This window comes from Babylonia areolata, chromosome 17 (genome assembly GCF_041734735.1).
Source record: "Babylonia areolata isolate BAREFJ2019XMU chromosome 17, ASM4173473v1, whole genome shotgun sequence".
Taxonomy (NCBI): Eukaryota; Metazoa; Mollusca; class Gastropoda; order Neogastropoda; family Buccinidae; genus Babylonia; species Babylonia areolata.
This window is the reverse complement of record NC_134892.1, coordinates 20,501,340-20,528,949: the sequence shown is the minus strand read 5'-3', so window position 1 is coordinate 20,528,949 and position 27,610 is coordinate 20,501,340. Positions and strand designations below refer to the sequence as shown.

The window sequence follows — 27,610 nt, the reverse complement described above, 5'->3', positions numbered from 1 at the left end:
ACGATTGTGATAAACTTGCTGGGGCAGCCAAACTTCTCCATGATCTTCCACAAGCCTTCTCTGCTGACTGTGTCAAAAGCTTTGGTCAGACTGACAAAGTTCATGAAGAGATCGCCGTGTTGCTCCTAGCATTTTTCCTGGAGTTGGCGCACAGCAAAAATCATGTCAGCAGTCTCACGTTCAGCACTGAAGCCACATTAGCTTTCTGGGAGGAAACCTTGCTCAAGATGCTGGAAAAGGGTGAGCAGGACACGGGCCAGAATCTTCCCAGCAATGGACAAGAGGGAGACGCCTCGGTGGATGTCTCAAGACTAGCGGTTTCCTTTCCTCTTGTGGATGTGGACTATGCTGGCATCTTTCAGGTGCTGTGGGATCTGTCCCTCGTTCCACATGGACTGGAAGAGTTCAGTCAGCTTTTGCATAATGGCAGGGCCTCCTGCTTTGTATACCTCAGCAGGGATTGCATCGGATCCTAGCACTTTGCCACAAGAGAGTTGTTTCACTGCCTTCCTGACTTCATCTTCTATGGGAAGGGTGTCGAGGTCCTCGTTGATCTCTACCTGGGGCAGGTGAGCAATGGCCTCGTCGTTGATGTTGGCAGGACGGTTGAGGACGTTGTTGAAGTGCTCAGCCCACCGCTCCAGAATCTGCTTCTTTGTCAGCAGCTGCGTCCCATCTGCGTTGAGGAAGGGTGAGGTGCCGGAGGACTGGGGTCCGTATACAACCAGCGCATCGTAGAAGAGTTTTGTGTCATGGCTGTCTGCGTAGCCCTGGACTTCATCCACCTTCTTGAACAGCCAGCTGTCTTGCATCTCGCGAAGTTTCGTCTGCATCTTTCTTTTTGCGTTAGCAAGGGCATCTTCTTTGGCTTGTGACATGGGATCGTTATGATGCGCTCTGAACAGTTGATGTTTCTCGATCAGTGCCTCTATTTCTTCATCATTCTCATCGAAACCAGTCATGGATTTTTTGGGTTGCTTGTCCGAGATGTTCGAAGGCAGTAGTGTAGACAGCGTCTCTAAAGGCCATCCACTGTTCCTCTACGCTGGTCCCATCTTCCTGTGGTGTGTCTGGCAATCTGCCTTCATGGTCGTCGGTGAGTTCTTCTGCAACCGTGCTGCTTTACAGCTTGAAGACACTCAATCTCTTTGCAGTCTTCTGGCCTCGGGGTCTTCTCATGGGCACAATGCGAAGCCTGAACTTGGACACAATGAGGCGGTGGTCTGTCCAGCAGTCGGCACCACACATGGCTCTCGTCACTCTGACGTCCAGCCTGTCCCTCTTCCTGGTGATGACGTAGTCGAAACAATGCCAGTGCCTCGAGATGGATGCATCCATGACGTCTGCTTACATGTGGGCAAGTGGAACATGAGTTATGAATAATTCTCATTTGAAACCATTTCATTTTCACATCAGAGAATTTATGTAAATTAAGAAAGCATTTTCTTTGGAATAAATTTTGTCGAAGTACGTTTTGTAAGCCAGAAATACCTCTGTCCAAAATTATTTATGTCGGGAATGTCAGGAGGATTTCGGGTCCACATTCATCAATGTTTTGAAGCGGTGGAAAGTCATGGAATGCAGCATGCTACCTTTTTTGTTTTGTTGTTTAGAGTTTTCTGATCCAGGCCAGCTTTGAAGCCACAGCAAAATTTCAAATCTGGCAGCCAAAGTCACACATATTTTTTGTACTTGTGTGTACAATTTTTCTGCTCTTTTCTGGTCCCATACAAATTAGCATAAGTCTTGTAAACCTTGGAAGAAAATGTCAGGGAGGCTCAGTACAAAATACATCCTCAACATAATGTGTCAATTTTGACAAAATCAGTGATTTTAATATTGCTACTCTCTAACTGGAGTTTACTGCCCAGATCTTCAATAACTGTTTGATAGCGGCAAATCTGTCTGAGTAGTTTACTTGAGTACACAGTCTTTCAAATCATTAGTAAACCAGGCTCCTAATAGTTTGAATTCCAGTCCATCTGCAAATGATTCATGTACCGAAATTGAGAGTTTTTATGGCTACCTAACCATATTGCACTTTTTTTCTCTCTTGAATTCATATACAACCCTGATTTTCGACCAAAAATGTCTTTATATCTATATGAGTTTCAAATGAATTCTTATTGCCTACTATGATGAATTCTGTATCATCAGCATATTTGGATGTTTTGTGTTCGATATTAACTACAGCAATGCCACGGACATCCCTACATACGCGTACCATTATTGCCAGTACTTCAAAATACATTATAAACAAATGTGGCGATATAGGGTCACCCTGTCTACATCCCCGCTGCACATTATTAGAAGATTAGAAGAGATCTCGGCGTGGGCAGTGAACTGTCACCCCCTGTGGCAAGTGATTCAAAGACACCAACCACAGTTTGTGGTGTTCTGTCAAAGCGAGGAAAAGTCACAATCAGATGACTTTCCAAAGCAGCCCGTGAAGGATGAGGTAAAGGATAGGAAGAAAACCAAGCCAAAAAAACAACAGCACAAAAGTGCATATCTCTGGAGAATCATGGCGATAGAGAACGATGCTTAAATGCATAACTGGAATGCATATTTTGAATATGTGTAACATGGCTTGTGTATGTTTACGTTGGTAGCTTTTGCTGTTGTTGGTGTTGTTTTTATGTTGCTGTTGTCGTTTGTGTTTGTTTATTGTTTCGTTTTGAATGTTGTGAAAATAATTAAACATTAACCAGAATACTTAAATTCGGAAACAAATAAACACTTCATCACTCTGATCAATCATCGTATATATAATGCTTACCAAGTTTGTTCTCTTCTCCGTAACAGTCAAGGAAATTGAAGACAATGATAAGGTGTTTGCTCATCTCAGCAGAAAACAGATCTTGAATTTTTCGGTATGCTTGAATCTCCACCTGAAAGAGAGAACGTATATATATCTCTGTATCAGTCTGTATGTATGACTCTGTCCCTGTTTCGTAATGTATGTATACATGTATATGCATGTGTGTGTGGAGAGAGACACAGAGAGATAGGAGGCGGAGGGAGGGGGAAGGAGGGCGGGGTGTGGAGGGGGGGGGGGGGGGGGGGGGGGGGAGAAACGGAGGGAGGAAGGGAAAGGAAATTTATAGCACCTAGAACAAGGTGAACGCCTAACAAAGGAACAAATTGGATTTCGGAAACACTACAGAACAACTGATCAAATCTTCATTCTAAAAAAAGATAATTAATGAACTAATAAAAGTAAAAAATGGTAGATTATACGGTTGCTTTGTGGATTTTGAAAAAGCCTTTGATAATGTTTGGCACGAAAGTTGAAAAGAATGGGCATAATTGGAAAATGCTTTGATATTTTTAAAGACATGTATCATAATTCCAAAATTCAAATAAATTCATACGAAGGTCTCAGCACAGAAATAACTGTACAGAAGGGTGTACAACAGGGCGATGCACTAAGCCCAACTTTATTTAACATTTTCATAGATGATATTGTAAAATCTATGGAAAGTAACAATTCTCCAAAATTCAATGCTGTTTCACCCAGCAATGTACCATGTTTACTTTATGCTGATGATCTGATTATTCTGTCTTTGACAAGAAAAGGATTGCAAGAAAAAATACATAATTTGAACACATATTGCCATAGCTGGGGATTAAAAATTAATAGAGAAAAAACGAAAGTGGTAATCTTTATAGATCTGACCCAAAAGTACCAATATATTTCTACTGTGGGGAAGATATAATACAAACCGCAGCAGAATATAATATTTAGGAGTTATATTCCACAAAAGTGGACGTCTGATAAGAGCACAGGAACACCTAACTAAACAAGCAAACAAAACATTGCATACTTTACGAAGAACATTCAAAGATATCAACATCAATCCAGGTACCATATCTAAGCTATATGATACTTTGATAACGCCAATATCGATTTATGGGGCGGAGGTTTACCTTACCAAGTCAAACCGGATGATTCTTTCGATTTAGCACATCTTTTTGACGACTGCTTATCAAATAAGTTTCCACATGAAAAATTACACATTAAATTCTGTAAGCAAATACTTGGAGTACACAAAATTCCCAGTAAGTCTAAAGATAATGTGCCAAATTATTACATATTGGATTCATATTATTCAACTACCAGATACTTCCTTCACCAACAAAATATATAAGTCCATGTACCAACAAGAAAATACAACTTCCCCATGGTTGATATTTGTTAGAAAGATACTCGAAATTATAGGCCTTGATCACATTTGGAAAAACCAATTCACATTCAGCGTACATAGACTGAAATACGTCGTATATATAAAAAAATAATTAGAAAATGAATATATCAAATACTGGAAAGATAAAAGAGAAAAAAACATTAAAGATAAAATTTTACAAAACGATTGTAGCAGAGTACAAAAACCTATCTTTTAAATATATCAGATACAAAACACAGACAAGCTTTAACGAAACTCAGAATAAGTGCGCATGACCTAAAGATTGAGAAAGGTAGATATTTAAATATTCCACAAGAAGACAGATTGTGCAACAAGTGTAACATCCTGAAAGACGAAATCCATCTTCTTGATCATTGGATTAAATATAAAACATCAAGGCAACAATTTTTAAAGGATATTCAAAATTCGAATAACACAGGACATATTCCCAGTCAGGTGATGCTAACAGATGATGAATATATACAAACAAATTGGGAAAATTTGTTAATGAATGCTGCTGCAATTTACTGCATTAACTGATTGATTAATTGTGTGTTTTTCATTCGTTCATTCATTTACCATTGCACTTGTCTCTTATAAACCTTACGGTTTCATGACAATAAAATTTAGTCTATTATATTCTAGTCATGTCCAGACAACATGAGAAAACTGAACCCATAATTAGATGGGCGTTTATAATATTTTGGTTGAATATGTTTTAGTCCGTGGTCACTCAAGGCAGTGTAACATTACAAAATATGTATTTCATCTGTTCAATACCATTTCAATACACGGTTCAACCAAATGCGGTGTTTTGAAAAGTCTGAACTGTGCAAATCTGTCACTAGTTCGTGCGTGATCATGCCAGTCTTGCCACATACAATCTAAAATATGTTGTCCACAGCACTTGATAACTGATATCTCTTCGCCTCTGGCTGTCCCACACAAAACCATACCTATTTGCACGCGCTTATGCGCTTTCATCTAAACTAGCCCAAGGGCTTGTTGCACTGTGGAGGAAATGGACAGTGGGTGGGCCTCAGTCTGCCTACCTGTCTGTCTGTCTGTCTGTCTCTATTTCCTGTCTCTCTTCACGAGTTCTCCTCTCTCTCTCTCTCTCTCTCTCTCTCTCTCTCCCTCTCTCTCTCCTTGTTGGGATTTATATATATATATATATATATATATATATATATATATATATATATATATATATAGATAGATAGATAGATAGATAGGTTGTCTATCCATCGATCAGTCCTTCTCCAATCTCTCGGTCCCTGGTGCTGGTGGGGACATGTGTGCTGGAAAGGTCTTACACTCGCTGTGTCTCTGTGTCTGCCTCTGTCCCTCTCCCTTTTGAGCTCTCCGAATTTACTCTGAGCTTTTCATCTCCATTTGTGATATATTCAAAAATATATTAACAGTATTATATCATTATAACTTGGATGTGTGTGTGTGTGCTTGTGTGTATGTTTGTGAAGTGGTGGTGTGGTGGTGATGGTGGTGGCTATGCGCTACATTGTTACTAATCATTTGTGTCCATTGCACTCTGTTGAAATTGTTGGAGGGTTTGTGCTGTATTTCCCTCTGTTTTCGTACATGTTTCCCTTGTATGTTTTTGCATTATACACCACGTCATATTACTATTCATTCATCTATTATTATCTTCTTTTTTTTGCATCATTTTATTTTGCATTTTTGCAGTTATTGTAAAGTGCCTTGAGTGTTTAGAGGCACTATGTAAATTTTGACTATTCGTATCACATGTATATCATTATATGCATGCACGAAACATGTATATTGTAGTATTGGTAGCTTAGGTTTACACACCAAATCGGACATGATAATGGTACTTCATCTGCAGTTAGTAATACAGCAATTAGTAATTGCAGACTAGTTTGCTGAACTCCTTTTATCTCTCTCCCTTTTCCAGGACCCCCACCTCTCTCTTTCTCTCCCTTTCCTCCTATTCCATTTTCTCCTAGTATGTGTAGGTGTGAGTGTGTAGTGTATGGACGGATAGGACTAGGGAGAGATTTACTACAGCGTATTATGAACTTGTGAGATGTTGATCAAATAAAATAATAACGAAGATTCGTCCTCCATGTCCTCTTTTCATTATAATTTGAATAATGTGACATCTTATGAGCTTTGAATAGAAACCTGTTTTATCCATTCTTACCAGTTAGAACCATTAATGGGCAGTTTTGTATATTATATATATATATATATATATATATATATATATACACACACACACACATATATATATATATATATATATATATATATATATATATATAAGAAAGAAAAGGAGGAAAACGCACCTGCCGTGGGGGACGTCCACAACGAGTAGCAAAAATGATCACGTTAGGCCCGGGTACAGCGACAGCCACACATTTCGCCACTTCCTTGTAAATCCCATTTATATCCAAGTCGGTACGACACAGGCCCGGCGTATCCGTCACCTGCAGTGCACACATTCGCCATCTAAAAACAACAACAACAACAAAACAAGAAAAAACAAAAACGCATATCTCTGCGTTCCCTTTTTTAAGTTTAGTCTCAGGATTTTTTGTTTACATTCATGGTCTTTTAGTGTGATTTGATTACTGGTTGCTCTCTCTGTGTCTCTGCTTCTTCGTCTTCTCTCTCTCTCTCTCTCTCTCTCTCTTTCTTCTCTTCTCTCATTTCAGTGTGTGTGTGTGTGTGTGTGTGTGTGTGTGTGTGTGTGTGTGTGTGTGTGTGTGTGTGTGTGTGTTGTGTGTGTGTGTGTGTGTGTGTGTGTGTGTGTGTGTGAGAGAGAGAGAGAGAGAGAGAGAGAGAGAGAGAGAGAGATTGTGTAAGTGTGTGTTTCGTTGTGGGGGTGTGAGGAAGTGATGGGAGGACAGAAAAAGAAAAAAAAGTGACAGAAAGAGAGAGAGAGAGAGAGAGAGAGAGAGAGAGAGAGAGAGGGGGAGCAAAGACAGACTGGACTGACTGAGAATCGATAATAACTACCTTCAACATTTCCACACTAGTACAACGCATGCTGACGACAAGTATATGATCAATCAAAGGTAGATTACAGTTGGGCTTTAATTCAAGAATTCAGAAATGTGTATTGTTCTAGGACATTTGAAAAGTATGTAAATAAACTGTACAGTGTTCTCTGCACAAACGGTGTATGATTCTGCAAAAGTTTGGGCGATGTGCATTTATGCGAAATCGATCAATTAAGCTAATAATTGGTCTTCACTGGGAAATAGATGAATTATTTAAGAAAAAACCCGAAAACGGAGTGTGGCTGCCTCCATGGCGGGGTAAAAACGGTCATACACGTTAAAGTCCACTCGGGTACATACGAGTGAACGTGGGAGTTGCAGCCCACGAACGAGAAAGATGACTTTAAGAAAGCCTTGGGGTTGCCCGCTTTTACTGTTACTTTATAAAATGACGGTAATATTGGCAGTCCTAATCTTCTATTCTATTGGTTATTCGATTCTAGACACATTTTTCGATACACCTGTAAAATTCTTGTAGATCCAATGAAATAGTGAGAAAGACTGAACCTTCATAATTGCAGACTGCTTTTCTGGCAGCCAGGTCAGCCCTCTCATTTGAAAGAAAGAAGGCACCGGCCAGAAAGTAACATGTATATCTTTAATCGACAAAACAATTTTGATGCATTTTATTAAAGTTGAAATTTCAAGGTGTGATTTTGTTATTTGTAACATTGATTTTGAAAAGCAGAATTTGACAAACATTTTGAGGAATCTCTATACTGTCTCTGCAAGGAGTAAGGTTGACAAGAAGATAAGCAGTAAAGATGAAAATGTTTACCCAAATGGTACATTTTTCATATGTAATACAGGTATTACAAAAGCAGCTCCTGCTTTTTCATCATCAAGAACAGATCCATCTGTATAAGACTTAAAACAATCACATATTTTTATTTTCCACGTCAGAGCTTTGTGAGTTCTAAACATATGAGGGTTATCGTTTTCTCTGCAAATTTTTGTGACCTGTGCCTATATCAAAAACGGATTTTCCTACGTCAGAATGATCGAGAACGAGGGACTTATAACAGCAACGTTTTTACATTAAATTCTGAATCGTTGAGGATGTCTGCAGCAAATGTACTGATAAACTTTAAGTATGGACTGAATTGTATATCTACCCTTTCTGCAAAATCGTTGATCTACTATTAGATCTACTTTTTGTTTGGAGAAAGTGTCATAAACTGAACTGAAAACAAATTTAGCGGCATATGCTTTTCTGTGTTCGAGGTGTAATACTCCTGCTACTCTATAAGTTCCCAAAGGTAGATGTATGCAACGGTACTCCTAGTGCATGTTTTGCAATCTGCACTTCATAACTTTTTAGATAGGTGTTGGGGTGTGCTGAAAAACACCTCCTGAGCAGGTCAGCTTTGAACTCACAAGTGCGCTTAAAAAATGATAAGGGTTTTGATATTCTGTCCTTGGTGTGTAAGTATATTTGTGTGTGTGTGTGTGTGTGTGTGTGTGTGTGTGCGTGTGTGTGTGTGCGTGTGTGTGTGTGCGCGCGCGCGCGTGTACGTGCAACTTCCTGACGTTGCCTCCACCAGTGGCTTATCTGTTTGTCCATGTGTATTTCTGCGCCTGCGTCAGGAATGTTTGTCTGCTTCTCTCTCTCTCTGCTTCTGTCCTTGTCTCTGTCTCTGCTTCTGTTTCTACCTCTCTGCTTCTATCTCTGTCTCTGTCTATTTCACTCTCTCTCTCTGGCTCTCACTCTCTCTGTGTCCCCCGCCCCTTGCCTCTCTCTCTCTCTCTCTCTCTCTCTCTCTCTCTCTCTCTCCTGTCACATTTTCTCTGTCACAAATACCTCCACAACAGAACCAAACCGAACAGCTCTGTCCCAGGCAACAGACGCTGTCTTGGACCCAGTTCTGTCACCGACTTCGAACCCTGGCACTGGATCTCTCTCAGCTCCAGAAGGAATTGGATGTGTCTGGTCGTCTGGTTTGGTGTTGAGGTCATCCTTTCCCAGCAGCGTGTTGCCCAATGAACTCTTGCCCGTTCCACTGTCCCCGAGCATCACAATTCGAAGAGTGTCTCCTTCTTCACCTTTAAGAGGAACACAAATAAAAAAGAAACAAAAACATGCAAAGAAACAAGCAAAAAGAACCGACACCATGTGTGTAATATCAAACTTTCTATATTCTTCTTCAAATAAATTATTTGTCTACTTATTCCTCATGCTGTTGTTGTAGTTGTAATTGCTATCATTATTATGCTCATTTTATGAGCAAACTGGCCATGGTGTGTGTGTGTGTGTGTGTGTGTGTGTGTGTGTGTGTGTGTGTGTGTGTGTGTGTGCAAGCATGCCTGTATGTGCATGCAAGTGAATTGTGAGTGTGTGTGCATGTGTGTTTTCGTGTGTGTGTTCGTTCTTTAGTTTAGCGTCTTTTCACTATCAGTGATATGAGAAAAAAAAAAAAGGGGGGGGGGGCATGGGGGAAAGAGGGGGAGGGGGGGCAGGGAAGAGGAAAACAGGAAAAAGGTAAACTAGAAAACTACCGAAAAATGTATAATTCACATGCAATTACATTTAACAGTAACAATTCAATAATGATAATAATCATAATCAGAAACCATTATCACAATTCTGAAGTGCATTAAAGGAATGTAGAAATAGGGCTATGAACTAATTCCTGTAAATGTTCGACCATAAGAACTTCGTCAGAAAGAACTTTACAAAAATCATCTGCAGAATTATTATTCTCTTTGAAATACTTGCCCAAGAAGGTACTTAAATGCTGACAGTGAAACAAACAATGATGCAAGCTGAACTGCTTACCACAGATGCATATAACACTTTTACTATACTTTGTCTTCAGCGCATCAAGTTTTATACGGAAAAAAGTAGAGGTTATTAATCTTGTATAGCAAGCTGATGGATTCTGTATCTTTTCTTTAATAATATTCTCGGGGAATAATGTTCCTTTATGTTTTAAAAACTTTGACTTCCATCGGTTTTGAAATCGACCCCATGCTGATTTTTCTAACAAAGTGTATGCCTCTCTTACGGAAAGACGGACATGTATTTTTGTTGATTTTTCTGAATCTTGCGCTCCTCTTTTAGCTGCTTTATCAGCAGTTTCATTGCCATTAATGTCCACATGAGAAGGCACCCAACAAAAACTTACCTCAGTCCCTTTAATACTTAAACAATATACCAAATGATTTGCCTCAATAACTAAGTCATGTCTTGTTTCAAGGCTGAATATTTCTGGAGCATAAAGTACTTATTTGGAATCAACAAAGAATGCTATTTTCGAGAAAACTATTTGATGGCTCACTAAGTAGTTCAGAGCTTGTATAATAGCAATTAGCTCAGCTGTGAATATGGAAAGATGTTTTCCAATAAAGTAAGATTTTTCAACTTTAAAGGCAGGGATATAGAAAGCCGCACCAGCATTTGTGTGTGTGTGTGTGTGTGTGTGTGTGTGTGTGTGTGTGTGTGTGTGTGTGTGTGTGTGTGTGTGCGTGTTTATATGTAATAGACATAGCTCTATTGAAAGGAGTCCTCCCTTACCTTTCTTGTCAATGAGTGTCAGCAGTTCCTTCACATACTCCGTGTATGTTGCGTCTGGCGCTTTGTTGTTGACCTTAATGAACCAGTTACCTGCTGCTTGCACAACGTCGCTCAGCTTTTGACACTTCTCGATCCGTTCAGTGCTGAAGTCCATCCGGCCATTGAACGTGAAGACCACGATCACCTTGTTGTTCCAAAATGGAGAGTCATCGCCCCAGAGCCGTTTGATGTCTTCGTAGATGTATTCCTCCGTCGTGCAAACGTCGTCATTCTTTGTATCGTAAATGTCAATGTTTTCACAGCAGACAAGCAGCAAGACTATGACAGGATGTGGAGATGCCAAGTTCTCCCATCCAACAATCTGCTGTCGTTGCTGGGCGTCGCCCACCTGTTGTAGGTCTGCTGTCTTGATCACCTGGGACATCAAGGAGTGTATGAGGTAATGGGAAGTTCAACGATGTTGGGAAGCTCGAGGGATGTGGACAATCGTTGCGGTGAAATCGAGAGGGTGGAGGTTTAAAGCAATGGGCAAAGCAATCACTGTGTACGGCAGAGATTAACCCGATCAAATCTTTGTGTTCATGATTTCTGTTCCTGTTTAAAATATGTTTTTCAACATGGGCAGAAAACTGAAGTGAAAAAACCCTGAAATATGAAAAAAAGTCAAAACATTTTCTTGAAATCTAGAGTGGAAAAACACTAGACACGGAACAAAATGGCTGACACAAGCATTCATGCTCACATTACTGCCGCTACATCCCCCCCCACCCCCCACACACACTCAAAGCAAACTTTCACCATAGCATGTCAGTTCTTTAAGGTTAAGAGGTAAACCGGGTCAGGTTATTGATTTCCCCAAGGTTTGTCTCTCTGTTCAGTTACAATACACTGCGTTGTATTACAGAACCAAGTGAACTGCACTGCACTGCAATGCGCTGTATTGTGTTGCGTTGCGTTGCCTTGCGTCATGTCGTGTCGTGTCGTGTCGTGTCGTGTCGTGTCGCGTCGGGCCACATTGTGCCATGTTGCGTTGTATTGTTTCGTATAACAAGGGGTCACTTTGCATTTTGTCACTTCCTGTGGTGTTGTGTGAAGGCATGGCATGTCATGTCATAGCATCACATCACATCACATTATGTGATAAATATGATATGATATAATTTCAGTTTACATCATATTACATTTATCTATGCTACGTTATGTTACGTTGCATTACATCATACTGCCGATCCCTACACACTATTAATACCTTCAGACGCTGGCCCTCTGCAACATGGTTCTGGGCACCTCGTTTCGGTAACTTCTTGCTCGGATCCTCTGAGAAGTTCCTGGCGCCAATAATGGTGTTGGCCAGTCTGGTCTTTCCGCTGCCAGATTTGCCGACGATGAGCAGACTGTATTTACTGCCATCCTTAATCGTCAGCTCTGGCCCTCCTCTCTCTGGGATCATTCGCAATTATATATTATGTTCTTAATTGTGCATGATTAAATCCGAAAGTAGATAAACTCACCTGCGCAGTAATTTTCATACTTTCAAACACTCCTATTTCTTTCCATCCTTTTGTTTACTCCCTAAGCTTTTGCTGGTTAGTGGTGTTCTCAATGTATGTGAGATACAAGTCCCATTCCAATGACAAGGTAAGGTGCCCACAAAGGGTAAAAAGCTAGATGAAAAAGAAACTGAAAAAAAGTACACTTGATAAATAAACATTTGATATTGATAATATTTGCCAAGGGATCCCTAACGATGCAATAAAGGTCAAGACATGTGTATTGCATCGGTAATCAGCAAACTACCACTGTCAAAGAAGAAGTCTGGTGGATGTTACGCGTAATTCGTGTCAGCAAAGACGCTCCCCCATCCAAACCAACAGTCTATAATGCTATCTGTGCTGTTTTGCTCTGGCGATCAGCTAGTGAAGTGATACTGCAAGCACTAAGATGGGCACTAACTGCCAATACATGTATTACCAGTAACAAAATCATTGCCAACAACTGCAACAAACGACCATGCCAAGAACACACATACAATACGTTCATACACACAATGATGGGGGGAAAAAACCTTGATGCCATTCATTGATGACCTATATTACGTTTATGTGACTTGTATGTCAGGTCAGGTCATTAGATCTGCTACTGGTAACCTGTAATCCAGTACAACCTGTTCAGGGTCGGGTTGCCGACGACTAAACCGGCACTTCCACCGCTCCCTTCTGGGACTGGTGAGGCGGGTGGCTAGACACCCTTATGGAGATCCATAAAAGGGCGTCGGCTCGGGAGAGCCACCGACGGCCATCTAGCTCCACTGTGCTGTGTGCATGCCACACGCAGTTGGCCTCCGGGGTGTGTCTACCCATGTATGCGAAGTCTGGATCCGGCAGAATCTGCGGAAGAAACCTATCGGTTCAACGGAGAGGAAGGCGATTACAGCAACGCACTGTGGAGTGCAGAGAGCAAGATGAGACACCGAAAGGATATCTTGGTCATCCACTGCATCCGTGCTCATCCTCCAGTCGTCTCGACTTAGTCTTGCCACTGGAAATTGGTGGACCCGGACGAGAGAGTGAGGTTGACGTTGCGCAACTCCTCTTCACTTTAAACAAACTCATCGCGCAAGTCATCAGTCATCCAAAATGACCTTTCATCCTTCATTTCATCACCCCCAAGTCCTGTGGCGACAGGCGAGCGACGAAACGACAGGTGTGGGTACACTGGCAGTCGCAGCCGCAGACCTGCACGCAGGCGGCTCAGGCCATAGGGTCGTTCTTCGTCGACAGGAGCAGCGATGGAGCTCGGCAGCCGTCTGAGCGTCTGAGCAGCCCTCTTTAGGAATGCACTGCTCACCTCCCTGGCATGAGGAAGGGGCTAGAAAAGGTGCCCTAAAAATTGCCTGCTCCATATCACCCTGGCCAGCATACCGCGGCTGGCGGGGACCCTACATCAGCGGTCGAAACAAAGAGAAAGAAAAGAAAAAAACAAGGATCGTTCCTCTCACCATTGGTGCTTGGAACATAAGGACTCTCCTGGACAGAGATAATGCGGACAGACCCCAAAGGAGAACAGCACTAGTTGCATCCGAACTCGCCAGATACAACATCGACATCGCAGCCTTGAGTGAGACTCGGCTTGCAGGCGAAGGCGAGCTCTGTGAACGGGGATCTGGTTACACCTTCTTCTGGAGTGGACGAGGAAGCGAAGAGCGACGTGAGGCTGGCGTTGGTTTTGCAGTAAAAACAGCACTTGTCAGCAAGCTAGCTGGAATCCCAAAGGGAGTCAACGATAGGCTTATGACCATGAAACTCCCACTGGCATCTGGCCAGAAGCACCTCACCATTGTCAGTGCCTACGCCCCAACCATGACCAACCCGGATGAAGTGAAGGCGAAGTTCTACGAGGACCTTCACTCTGTCATTGCTGCCATCCCTAAAGCAGACAAGCTCATCATTCTTGGGGACTTCAATGCTAGAGTTGGCTCTGACTACATCTCCTGGGATGGAGTGATTGGAAAGCACGGTGTGGGCCACTGCAACCCAAATGGATTGCTTTTGCTTCAGACCTGTGCAGAGCACGAACTGCTGATAACCAACACAGTTTTCTGCCTCCCCACCCGTAACAGGACGTCATGGATGCACCCTCGCTCAAAGCATTGGCATCTCATCGATTATGTCATCGTCAGGAAAAGGGATAGGCAAGATGTACGTGTAACAAAGACCATGTGCGGCGCCGAGTGTTGGACAGACCATCGTCTTGTAGTCTCGAAGTTGAATATTCGAATCCAACCCAAGAGACGCCCCCAAGGCCAGAAGGCTCCAAAACGGCTCAACATCGCTAAGCTGAAAAGCATCACCATCAAACAGTCCTTTGTGGAGCTGCTGGAAGATCGTCTGGAATCCGCCTCTCTGGACAACCAGAATGTGGAGTCTGACTGGAGGACCCTGCGTGAGCTGATCTATAGTACAGCTTCAGAGACCCTGGGACCCATGACCAGAAAGCACAAAGACTGGTTTGATGAAAACTGTGATGAAATCAAGCAGCTTCTGGATGAGAAACGCCGTCTGCATCAAGCCCACCTGAGCAACCCAAAGTCCACATCAAAAAAGGATGCGTATGATGCCATCCGCAGGACTGTTCAGCAAAAGTTACGCCAGATGCAGGATAAGTGGCTGAGTGACAAAGCTGATGAGATCCAGGGATATGCTGACAGGCACGATATGAAGAGGTTCTATGATGCCTTAAAAGAAGTCTACGGCCCCACATCCTCAGGATCATCCCCCCTCCTCAGTGCAGATGGGAATACCTTGATCACCGAGAAGGAGAACATTCTCGAACGATGGGCTGAGCACTTCAACAGTGTCTTAAATCGCCCTTCCTCCATAAATGATGAAGCCATAGACCGTCTCCCACAAGTCCCCATCAACGAAGCACTGGACGATCCGCCAACACTTCTTGAGACCCAGAAAGCAATCCGTCTGTTATCCAGTGGCAAAGCACCTGGCTCAGACTCCATACCAGCAGAGGTCTACAAGGATGGAGGCACTGTGCTGACTGAGAAGCTTCATCAGCTGTACTCACTCATGTGGAAAGAAGAGACGATCCCCCAGGATTTCAAAGATGCATGTATCATTCACTTGTACAAGCGAAAGGGGAACCGGCAAGCCTGTGATAACCATCGGGGCATTTCCTTGCTCTCCATCGCAGGCAAGATACTTGCCAGGATCCTACTTAACCGCCTCACAGCACACCTTGACCAAGGTCATTTGCCTGAGAGCCAATGTGGATTCCGGAAAGAGCGCGGAACCACTGACATGGTGTTTGCTGCAAGGCAGCTGCAAGAGAAATGTCAGGAGCAAAATGCTGATCTGTTCTCCACCTATGTCGACCTCACTAAGGCCTTCGACACCGTGAGTAGAGAGGGACTGTGGAAGATCATGGCCAAGTACGGATGCCCTCGGAAATTTATTTCCTTGGTCAGCCAATTCCATGAAGGCATGCAGGCTCGAGTCCAGGACAATGGTGAAACATCTGCTCCTTTTGCTGTCACAAATGGTGTCAAGCAAGGCTGCGTCCTGGCTCCAACGCTGTTCAGCCTCATGTTCTCTGCAATGCTTACTGATGCCTTCAGAGATGGCGATGTTGGAATCGGCCTAAAGTACCGAACAGATGGCAAGCTGTTTAACCTCAGAAGGCTTCAAGCAAAAACGAAGGTCATGACAGACATCATCAGAGACTTTTTGTTTGCTGATGATTGTGCCCTCAACGCTGGATCTGAAGCTGACATGCAACTCAGCGTCGACAAGTTTGCCACTGCCAGCAGGAACTTCGGCCTTACCATCAGCACGAGGAAAACTGAAGTTCTCCATCAGCCAGCCCCAGGGAAACCCTACGTTGAGCCCAACATCACAGTCAACGGTCAGAGACTCAGTGCGGTGGAGCGGTTCACATACCTTGGCAGCACACTGTCACGAAATGCGACCATCGACGATGAAGTGAACGTCAGGATTGCAAGAGCAAGCGCAACTTTTGGTAGACTCAATGCAAATGTCTGGAACAGAAGAGGCATTAGTCTTGAGACCAAGCTAAAGGTCTACAGAGCAGTAGTTCTCCCCACACTACTGTACGCCTGCGAAACTTGGACAGTGTACCAACGACATGCCAAGAAGCTGAACCACTTCCACACAACATGCCTCAGGAAGCTACTGAACATCAAGTGGCAAGACAAGACCCCAGACACAGAGGTGCTCGCAAAAGCCACCCTTCCCAGCATCTTCACCATCCTGATGCAGTCCCAGCTTCGCTGGGCTGGACACGTGGCGCGTATGCCAGACCATCGGCTGCCCAAAAGGCTCTTCTATGGCGAGCTGCAACAAGGGAAGAGATCACACGGAGGTCAGAAGAAGCGCTTCAGAGATACTCTGAAAGTCTCTCTGAAAGCGTTTGATATCAACCCTGACTCCTGGGAGGAATCTGCAGTGGACCGTGACAAATGGCGCGCTGCTGTGCACAAAGGCGCCAGGTTGTGCGAGGCCAACAGGACTGCTGCAGCTGTTCAGAAGAGGCAGGCCAGAAAGTCACAGGCAAACAAGCTCCCTGACAATGATATGCCTGTCTTTGTCTGCCCCAACTGTCAGCGAACATTTCGTGCGCAGATTGGACTATTCAGCCATCTGCGCACTCACAGATAGATTCATGAGCATCCTTCCCCCCACCCCACCACCACCCTCCCCCCATCCCCCATCCCCCATCTGGATGACAACGATGGTCATCATCGATCTCGATGGACACACCACCATATTACGTTGCATTGTGAAATACCTTTTTTTCGATTATGTTCGTGTAGAACTTATAGATACTGTTATCAGATATTTACTTACCTGATGATTTGGCTTGAGGAGTCTGGAAGAGAAAATGAGTAACAATCCATTATTAAGATAATGCCAAAGTGAGCCTGGTCCAGAGCCGTGAACAATACAAAGGAAACTGCATCAAGGGTTCTTAACAGATATTAATGTTAACATAAAACTATAATTGACTGACGAACTATATGGCTTAAGTTGTTCAAACTACCTTAAAAATTAACATATGTTAATCAATATGATCTTACTGATTGGTAAAATGTACATGAGCATGAAAAATGCTTTTAGTCTGAAGTTCATATCCGAAAGAGAATATATTATTAGAAAACAATTTGGTTATTAGAACACATTCGGCTTGGCAAAAGAAAACGAAAAACGAATTAAGTAAGTAAGAAAAAAATTAAATAAAAATAACGAAACACAACGCACATACAATGCTTATGGTATTTTCTCATTATCATATCTAATTATTAACCTTGTTATTTGTATGGAGTATTGCAAATGTATCCATTTACATAAATCATCGAAAATGTCCTAGTCTGTTCGTTAAAGTTACCTTATTTACTTCTTTCTACTTTGCGAATGTCTACAACATAGTAAAGAGATGACTAGGACGTGAGAGGTGAATAAAAGAGACAGACAGGCAAACCGACAGAAAATAAATTAGAACAATTAAGAAAAGAAAAAAAAAGCCCAATGCAAACATTCATTTAACATTGTATGCACATATATTGTCTGTTAATAGAGAAGCAAACAAACAAAGAATTGTGAGTAAATGGATGAGTATTGATGTAAAGAAAAGGGAGAAAGAGAGAAAAGTATATATACAGAATAAAGAAGCAAAAAGGCGAAAAAAAGACAAGACAAAAAAGAAAAAGAAAAATGATGACAAAAACAACAACAAAATAAAAGAATAATGATTTAACTGCCAAGGGGCGTGCTAATATTCCCCGTATTTGATAGTGAGGTGGATGCATAGTATGATAGGTATCAGCAAGTGACAGCTGTTTGGTGAAAGTAGATTTGCCCAATGGGAAGGTGGGCTGTAGTGAAGGTTATTACCACTGCTGTACATGTCAGCGTACCCATTAGGTAGAGGTATGCATTATAGGGCAGTCAGTAAAGAATATATTCCCCCTCTTTTCCCTTTTAGTCTTTTCGTGTTTGTTCTCAGTGTTTTTGAAAGTCTATTTCCAACACTGGATAATCATTGAATAAAGGTTTCATACCAAATACAGCCACAGACACAAGGGCATACGTACATGCAGACAGACAGACAGAGAAAGAGAGACAGACAGACAGAGAGACGGGGGAGAGGGGATGAGAAATACAAGGAGAGACAGACAGAAAGAGAGACAGAGAGAGAACGACAGATAAGGTGAAGGACACAGACAGAGAAGGTGAATAGTACACAGAGAAGTGGAGAGAAAGAGAGAGAGAGAGAGAGAGAGAGAGAGAGAGAGAGAGAGAGAGAGAGACAGACAGACAGACAGACAGACAGACAGACAGAGAAACACAGAGACAGAGAGAGACAGAGACAGAAGAACCCTTTACCTGTCCCCGATTAGCCTCTTCAGCGTCTCTCTTTCCCTGGAGAAATGAAACAGAGATGATTTTGACACAGGGTGTGATGGTTTAGAATTATAGTGTTCACAAAAAGTTAAGCACCCCATTGCAACTCGCACGGTTTTCTTCTTGGGGGCATAACAGGCTGAATTTCCGGTGAACAGAAGTGTTATGCAGTCAATCAGTTAGCACCGCTCATAACTAGAGGTGCATTCTTGCACGTGCACTTCCATTTTTTTGTACAATGAAAACCTACATCTATCGTTTATGAGTAAATGTCACTTTGGGGCTAAAACATCAATCATTCAAACTGTGCACATTATTCCTAAAACAACCGTTTGTGTATTTAGCGAGAGGCCAGTGGCAGATCATATGCAACCTGCATAATTCAAACTACGGCTGCTTTTCTGAAGCGGTTCTTAACTTTTGGTGATCCTTGTAGTCAGTTTCTGTCAGAGAGCAGTAATCATGACTCCAATCCATACCTTGCCTTCAAGTCAGTTGTGTTACACAGCATCCATTCTCCCTGTGCGAATGACAACTTACATTTATTTTCTACTTGCTATTACAGTTTTATTGTTGTTTATTAATATCATTGCATGTTACTGCATGCTATTTATAAATCTATTCATCCATTTATGGGGACAGTGGGTAGATTCTTTGAACCTGCACGGGTAGAGAGACGAACCTGCCCTCCAAGGGTATTCCAGTCACGAAGAAGTGGCCCCACTGCCTTGTGGGAAGACCTGGGAAAGTCAACAGCTAAAGGAGTAAACTCCCTAAACAGTTCAGAGTGGGGTCCCTCACGCTGCTTCATGATAAACAATTGAAGAAAATGTAACAAAATGAAACATATCTTATTATCCTACCCCACCCACAGTTATACCAATGAAAATGCTCCTCATCTCTACACACTATCTAGTTTCCTTCAGAATGAGATGTCCAAAGTCCATGAGTGTTGTCCTCAGCAAAGCAAAATAGAAATGAAACAAACATTTGGATCAGATGGATATCTGATGTTCTAAACTGCCTGCTCAAGAAATGCTTTAATGTAATAGCTTCTTTACATCCTTTTCTTTATCTTAGGACTTTAAAAAAATAGTTATATCATGGTAATAATAATAATAATAATAATAATAATAATAAGCCACTTTGTAATACCGGGTATCATACCAAGACTTCAGTCACGTGTGATACCCAAAATCGTACCCGGAATGAAGGGTTGAATGGAACTGAGTCAAGTGGCTGGTGGATGGGCCCATACATACCTCTGCCCATCAGCATCCTCAGGAAAAAAATCCATTAAACTTCACCTTCCTAGCAAGTTTCATTTAATTTTCTAGTCATTCCTCGTCTGATGACTGGTCAAATGTTTGCATGTGGAGACTGTGTTTCGTCTGCCGATTGGACAGATATTGTATGTGGAGACTCTATTCTGTCTGTTGATTGGTTAGATGTCTGTGTATGGAGACTTGTGTTTCGGCTGCTGATTGGTCAGATTTTGTATGTTGAGACTGTATTCTGTCTGTTGATTGGTTAGACGTTTGTGTGTAGAGACAGTATCGTCGGGGATCAGTTGTAATTTCCCTGCCAACTGAACATCTCACAAGGTCATCATGTGAATTATCTCCCTTTATCTGCAAGCTTATCCAGGACTGACTCAGCAAAGCTCTACGTCTTCACAGAGCAAACACCATCAATCTCACTTTATTCAGCAATTCTGTGGCTGCAATGTTTTCTTGTTTGACCATCCTTCTGTTTGAAAAATGTTATCAGCTGGCACACCCCTGCCTCGTGCTGCTGATGTATTAGCAGTCTGAGTGCCGTGACCCGAGCATTTTCATGTCTGCACCCGACATAATCAACACGTCTTCGATCCAGGGGAAGTGGATGTCTCTTTTCACAGATGCAAAATGTTTTTATGCAGCCAATGAAGGAAGCTTCCCCGGTCCTAAAGTCGGCACTTTTGCTAAGTATTTTTACAGCTGCTGTCATAAATGGTGAGTCGATATAAACACCAAATGGAGAAAGTTGATAAAAACTGTGAGTTGTAAAAGAAGACTCACTTTTGATAAAAGTTGTCCAAGGTTTCATTTCTTAGGTCGGTCTTCAGAGACTGTGTCAGTTGGACATGACAGTAGAGGTGAAAGAAAAGCTTAAGAAAATTGTGAGTATTGCTCACTTAGGCTGCTACCAGTCCAGGACAATTTGCTGGTCTGTTGTTGTCTTCGAAGTTCATTTTCAGCAGTTGTGGACTGAATTCGTTCGCGAACTGGCCAGTCACAATTTCTGCCAATTCATCTCACATTTCTTCCCTACAAGAGACAGCCCTGAAGGATGCCCTTTGCGGTCGGCTTGGCTATATTTGATTTGATTCCCACAAGGGTTCATTCGACTGCTTCAGTTCTGCGACTCTTCTAGGAAGTTCGGCATCAACTGGGAAGCACGTACAGTAGATCGTCCTCCACATGTATAACTCTGAGTCTGAACAATTAGTAGATGAGGGGTAACAACAACCACAAACAATAACAACACAACTACAACACCAATAATAATAATAATAATAATGATAATAATAATAATAAAACATGTACACAACTATACATAACATTGCTGATTCATTTGCGTAACGAGCATTAATACATGTTGGCTCATATATTTATACATATACTGATATAGGCTGCATACAAAACCAAAATACTCTGTTCCTTTGTTGTACAAGAATGTTCTCTCACTTTTCATTACACCTTCCTCAGACTTACCAGCTTGTAGCAGAACCTTGGCACACCCGACGGAATCGCCGTCGCTTCACTGCTCTCCGTGTCAGTTTCTGCTGATTCCTTGGTAGCTTCCGGCCACAGCCGCTCCGTGTATTGCTTTGTCAACCATTTTGCGACTCTGCAGTCACACACACACACACACACACACACACACACACACACATGCACGCACGTACACACACACACATACAAATTGATGTGTGCGTTGTGATCATGGAAGGATGTGACAGTACTCACTCGTTTTTCATTTCGCTTTGGTATTTTGTTGACGAGCATTTGAATGAGCCAACACAATTTTATTTCTGTTTTGCTGCATGAAGCTGACAATACAGTGAGTAATTTCTATTGAACTGAATTGAACTGAGTTATCCGATTTAACAATGTGCTGTGCTTGTTGATGATAGGCTAAAGCTCTGAAATGTGTATCTTTCATGGTGATTCGCAATCCGTCATGTACTTTCTGTGTTGTTTTGTTCTGGTGATTACGTAGTGATTCTGTTAACACTGATGTGGGCACCAGTTGCTCGTTCTGTGATGTCATTCGCCTACACGGTCTTTTTAAAAATATTTTGATTGAATCTTTTCTTTTTCTTTTTTTTCCATTTTATTCTCATGATTTTTTTTTTTTAACTCAGGGGATGACATATTAAGTGAAAGGTATAATGTCCTCAGCATGGCCCAGTCTTCTTTAAGGAATTCAATGTTTAAGACAATATATCATGAACTTTGTTGTTATGTAGTTATTTCTTTCGTTTTTTTGTGTGTGACATAATTGTGTGTTGAACGCAGTTGAAATGTTGATCCAGCTGAGCAGTCCAATCATGACCCTGTGCGGCTGGCTGGACTATAAGCAGCAATGTAAAAGGCCAAATGTCAAATTGAATGTTCCTGGCAAATTGTGCAAGCAGATGTTTGACTCACTTGCGTAAACAATGTGAGTCTATGTAATAACTTGGTGTTCGGTTGTCTGTGTGTGTGTGTGTGTGTCTGTGTGTGTGTGTCTGTGTGTGTGTCCGTGGTAAACTTTCACCAATTGACACCAATTTTGGCACAAAAATAACAAATGATCAGTTCTTTGCACACATTCTAGTCATAATGATATTGCACCTCTAGGAAGAACACAAAATCTATTTGAATATTTTCACACAAAAAATACTATTACATTTTTCTTTCTTCTTTTCACAAAACGAAGCAGTTTTTATGTGGCATACTGAAACATTGAACAATAGCAGTAAAATGATATCTTTGTTGTTGAAAATGGAACATCTTTTGCTCATTCTGGAAGTTACATTAACACACACTTCCCTCAATGTGCCTGTTGATGGGACGTTATACTAATAAGCTGAAAAGTAATTATTAGAAAGGCAGATAATCTTAATTAAACAGATCCCACTCATCTAAAACATTACAAATTAAAACATAACTCTGGGCAGAAACAGGCTTCTGTGTTTTATACTGAGTGGGAAGGCCTTACGCTATTTACATTGTAGAATGATGCAAACTACAGCATCGACGTATGTACTGTATATGAATATTTTACATATGTTACTATATTAACTAGAATAAACATTAAAAAAATTGTATTCGACAGACCCCACACGAATTGACGGAGGCGGACATCTTGGAATGCAGTTGCCGCTTTCACTCAATAATTCGCGATAATATATAACTGCCGGGAGACGAAAAAGGCAGCTGAGTTATTTTTTTATTGAGAGAGGTTTGCGCACAGGTCTAGAAAAATCCTTCTGAGGCCAAGTACAAATATGATAAGCAACTCCTAGAAGACAGCAATTTTTCGAGGTACAAAAGGGTATTTTGTTTGCGTGCCGCCGGTCTAAAAATAGCTGTTGCAGACTAGTCCATTTAGTTGACACGAAGGGGCGGCAGGTTGGTATAATGAACATGCAAGAGGTCGTGCCAAGGCTGACAAAGTAACCCATGTAAAATGAAATGTAACAGTTCTGAAAATGCAGAATATCACATGCTTTTGGTTTGGAGATTACCATTGTTTTTTTTCATATTTCTGAAAAAAAGTGTTTAACAAATCCAGAAATAAGTGTGCATCAACGGTAGAAATAGTTTGCAAGAAATAATATTGTGGGGTATTGAGGCAAGGTGAAGCTTCCGCAGTTAGTTTGACGCAGCATCTTTCTTACACAGGTCAGTAATATCCTCGATGTTTAACTTCAAACATCTCATCCACTGACTGACCTTGTGGGTGATTAAGCGAGCTCTTATTAACTGTTACCAGTCGGCCTATTAAAATATATCGATCTAAATACTATTTTCTGCTTTTCGTCAGAAATTAATATTCGTATAATCGAAAATCGCATGTTTGAAACGAAACAATTCCATCTAAAGCAGCCCATGTTCCCGGTATTTCACTTAAACAACAACAACAAAACAAACAAAACACATATAGATCTAGATCAAAGTGTGTGTGTGTGTGTGTGTGTGTGTGTGTGTGTGCCAGATTATCCCCTTTTTTCCCTCTTCTTAATTCCTTTGTTGGATAAAGTGCATATCATAAATTGAAGGCCTTGCCTCTCTTGTTTTTGTTTGTTTGGGTTTTTTTCATGTCACTTTAGCTTTTAGTTTCTTTTAGCCGTTTTGTCTTCTGTGTTTTGAAAAGCTGTTTGTGATGCCGTTATTTCTACAAGGTTCCGTGAGTATTTGATTTCATTTCCTTGCAATGGGTCTATTGTGCACAGCAAAAGTGTGTATCAAAAGGGTCCATCTCTTTTAAAGGAACCAGAATGTGGATTGTCAGGAAACACAATGAAAAGGTAATGACTTAAAGATAATTTAAAAAAAGAAGTAAACAAATGAATAACGAACCACGCGGAATAGTACTGAGAAATAACAATTCAATTCAGGCAGCGACAAATCTGAACAACTATACAGACTAAAAAAATAAATAAAATAAAAGTCAAGGAGCTGCAGGCATGTTTTCATAAACTATTCAGTGGTTTAGAAACAATGGCTTTGCTCGTTCATTTAAAACAAATCGAAGTGCAAGTGCACAAAAGTGCCTCTGGTTATAAGTGGTGATCATTACATTAGCTGCCTACATTTCTGTTTGCCGAAAATTCAGCGTCACTTAACCATGCCCCCAAGAAGAAAAACTGTTCAAGAAATCCCAAGGTCAGCGCTCTTTCTGATATCTTGGCACAGTGGTGTGGGACACACTGTCCTTCTCAGTCCCTCCCGTGCATTCTCCTGTCTGATTTAAATGTCTCTCAGAATACACCTCTTCCGCTCTGCCTGCTGTCTTATTGACTGCTGTGCTTCATGGGCTTCTGCTGGCTGTGTGCGTGTGTGTGCGGCTGTGATTGTTCAGGTTTCTGTGTGTTCACACACGTGTGTATGATGTACTTGATACATATATGATTATTCATGTGCGTACTGCTTCTTGCTGTAAAACGCCACAAACTCTCTGTCACGCATGTTGTTGTTGCTATTATGATCATGATTATGATTAGTAGTAGTAGTAGCTGTAGTAATAGTGTCATTGTTATCATTTGTATTTGTATTTCTTTTTATCACAACAGATTTCTCTGTGTGAAATTCGGGCTGCTCTCCCCAGGGAGAGCGCGTCGCTACTCTCAATCTCAATCGCCACCCATTTTTTTGTATTTTTTCCTGCGTGCAGTTTGATTTCTTTTTCCTGTCGAAGTGGATTTTTCTACAACCCTTTTGTTGCCGTGGGTTCTTTTACGTGTGCTAAGTGCATGTTGCATACGGGACCTCGGTTTATCGTCTCATCCGAATGACTAACGTCCAGACCACCACTCAAGGTCTAGTGGAGGGGGAGAAAATATTGGCGGCTGAGCCATGATTCGAACCAGCGCACTCAGATTCTCTAACTTCCAAGGCGGACGCGTTACCTCTAGGCCATTGTTATTACCTTCATCATCATTCTTATTGTTATTGTTGTTATTATCATCATCATTATCATCATCATCATCATCATCATCATCATCATGATCAAATGTGGTCCTTATGTTTTTGTGAAGCCTGTATGCTGTACATACCTCTCTCGCTTCACGTGCAGAAGTAAGCAGCCACCAGTCACAACCAAGATGACGACTCCCCAAAGCACGGTGAGGACAATCAGCAGGGACACATGTATTACACAGTCTCCCAACACTTCTTTATCCCCTCTGCTGGGGCTGTTAAGGTCATGTCTGTGTGGGCCATGCCTCCTTTCATGATTGTCATAATGGTGATAGCAAGGAGAAGCAAAAGATGAACAAGAACAAGAAGTAGAAGAGCGAGAAGAGCGACAAAAAGAAGAATAACAAGAACAACAACAAGACACAAATGCATACATACATACACACACATACAGATACACACATAAAGGCACACACATACACACATGGACGTAAAATTGACTACAACTACCACTACCGCTGATGATGATGATCATGATGATGACGATGATGATGATGAAGATGATAATGTTGCTGTTGCAACACACACACACACACACACACACACACAAACCCTCCCCCCCCCCCCCCTCCCCACACACACACATCCAGTACTGATAAATGGATACGTCTCAGTTTCTGAGGGCTGAACGTCTGCAAAAAGCATGAAAACAGAAACCGTGATCAATATAATAGACATAATACCACAACGATCATAAGTCATATATAGTAAGTCAGTAACACTGGCCATCCATAAAGACCATACAAACAATGATCATTACATTAACGCATGAAAGTAACAGAATTTTCATGGTGAATACATCGTTTGTTGCCACAAAAACAGTTTTACTATTCATAGACGGTTATGCAATTCCCTTCTTTAACACAACAAAGGAAGACAGTGGCCAGAGGAAAAGAAGAAGAAGAAGATGAGAACAAGATGATGAAGATGATGATGGTGACAATGTTGACATCGACTCCGACGACGACGATACGAAGAAGAAGAAGAAGAAGAAGAAGAAGATAATGATGATGATGATGATGATGATGATGAAGATGATGATGGTGACAATGTTGACGTCGACTCCGACGACGATGATAACGAAGAAGAAGAAAAAGAACAATAACAACAGCAGCAACAACAAGAACAAGAAGGTGATGGTGGTGATGATGGTGACAATGTTAAGACGTCGACGCCGACAACGACGATGACGACGACAACGAAGAAGAAGAAGAAGAAGAAGAAGAAGAAGAAGTATATACCTACCTAGTAGGGTATACCTACAGCGACAACACCACCAACAACAACAAGAACAAAAACAAGAAGGTGATAATGGTGAAAATGTTGACGACGACGACAACGAAGAAGAAGAACAACAACGAGAAGATGATGAAGATGATGATAGTGACAATGTTAAGACGTCGACGACAACGACAGTCACAAACTAGCCAGTGCTTTACCTTCATAAGTCAGTCGGCAGTAGTGCAGGGTGCTGGTCAGTTGAGGAATCACTTGGCACAAATATTTACCCCCCAGTTGTTCGACTGAGGGAGGCCTTTTGAAGGTGAAGAAATGGCCGATCTTCTCAGTTTCATTGAAGTCAACATCCTCTGCCTTGTTACACACAAGACCTCCGTCCCTTTTTCTGTTGCAGGCCAGAACAGTCTCTAAAAGAGAAATGGGGGAAAAAACACTACTGCTGCTGCTGCTGCTACCACTATTACTATTACTACTACTACTACTACTAAACCACCACCACCACCACAACAACAAACGTTAAAGAACGCATAAATTGTCCATCGTAACGCTAACATACAGATACATAATATCCGCGTCGGTGTGCGTGTGTGCGTGGGGGAGAGGACAGGGGTGACCACGTGTGGGTTGGGGTGTGTCTCGTGTATCTCTTTTCTTTCTTAGCGTGTGTGTGTGAAGGGGGGTGGGGCTGTATGCGCGAGCGCGCGAGCGCGCGCGTGTATGTGTGTGTGTGTGTGTGTGTGTGTGTGTGTGTGTGTGTGCTGTGTGTGTGTGTGTGTGTGTGTGTGTGTGTGTGTGTGTGTGCTTGTAGACGAGAGAACTCGAACTCGAATAGTTTAATCAGTATAGGCCATGGCCCCTTCTGAAGGGGGTACAGTATTTGTGAATAATTCACACACATTTTCAGAGTAACTCATTGAAACAGTAATATACTGACAGAAGGCATTACAAAAGCAGTTAGTTAAATCAG

General features: G+C 41.8%; 1 protein-coding gene across 1 annotated transcript in view; it reads right to left on the bottom strand.

The window, feature by feature from the left end:
• Nucleotides 1-1,122: 1,122 nt before the first annotated feature.
• The window catches only part of LOC143291541 (GTPase IMAP family member 8-like), a 42,215-nt gene continuing 15,727 nt past the window's right edge, over nt 1,123-27,610 (bottom strand). Inside the window, exons 3-14 of the mRNA XM_076601442.1 lie at nt 26,844-27,050; nt 26,012-26,036; nt 25,482-25,613; nt 21,430-21,565; nt 18,656-18,691; nt 17,120-17,141; nt 11,995-12,185; nt 10,746-11,160; nt 9,033-9,274; nt 6,515-6,655; nt 2,780-2,891; nt 1,123-1,223 (exon numbers count right to left, since the gene is read on the bottom strand). Of these exons, the coding sequence (XP_076457557.1) occupies nt 1,123-1,223; nt 2,780-2,891; nt 6,515-6,655; nt 9,033-9,274; nt 10,746-11,160; nt 11,995-12,185; nt 17,120-17,141; nt 18,656-18,691; nt 21,430-21,565; nt 25,482-25,613; nt 26,012-26,036; nt 26,844-27,050 (1,760 nt within the window). The remainder of the gene's footprint in view (nt 1,224-2,779; nt 2,892-6,514; nt 6,656-9,032; nt 9,275-10,745; nt 11,161-11,994; nt 12,186-17,119; nt 17,142-18,655; nt 18,692-21,429; nt 21,566-25,481; nt 25,614-26,011; nt 26,037-26,843; nt 27,051-27,610) is intronic.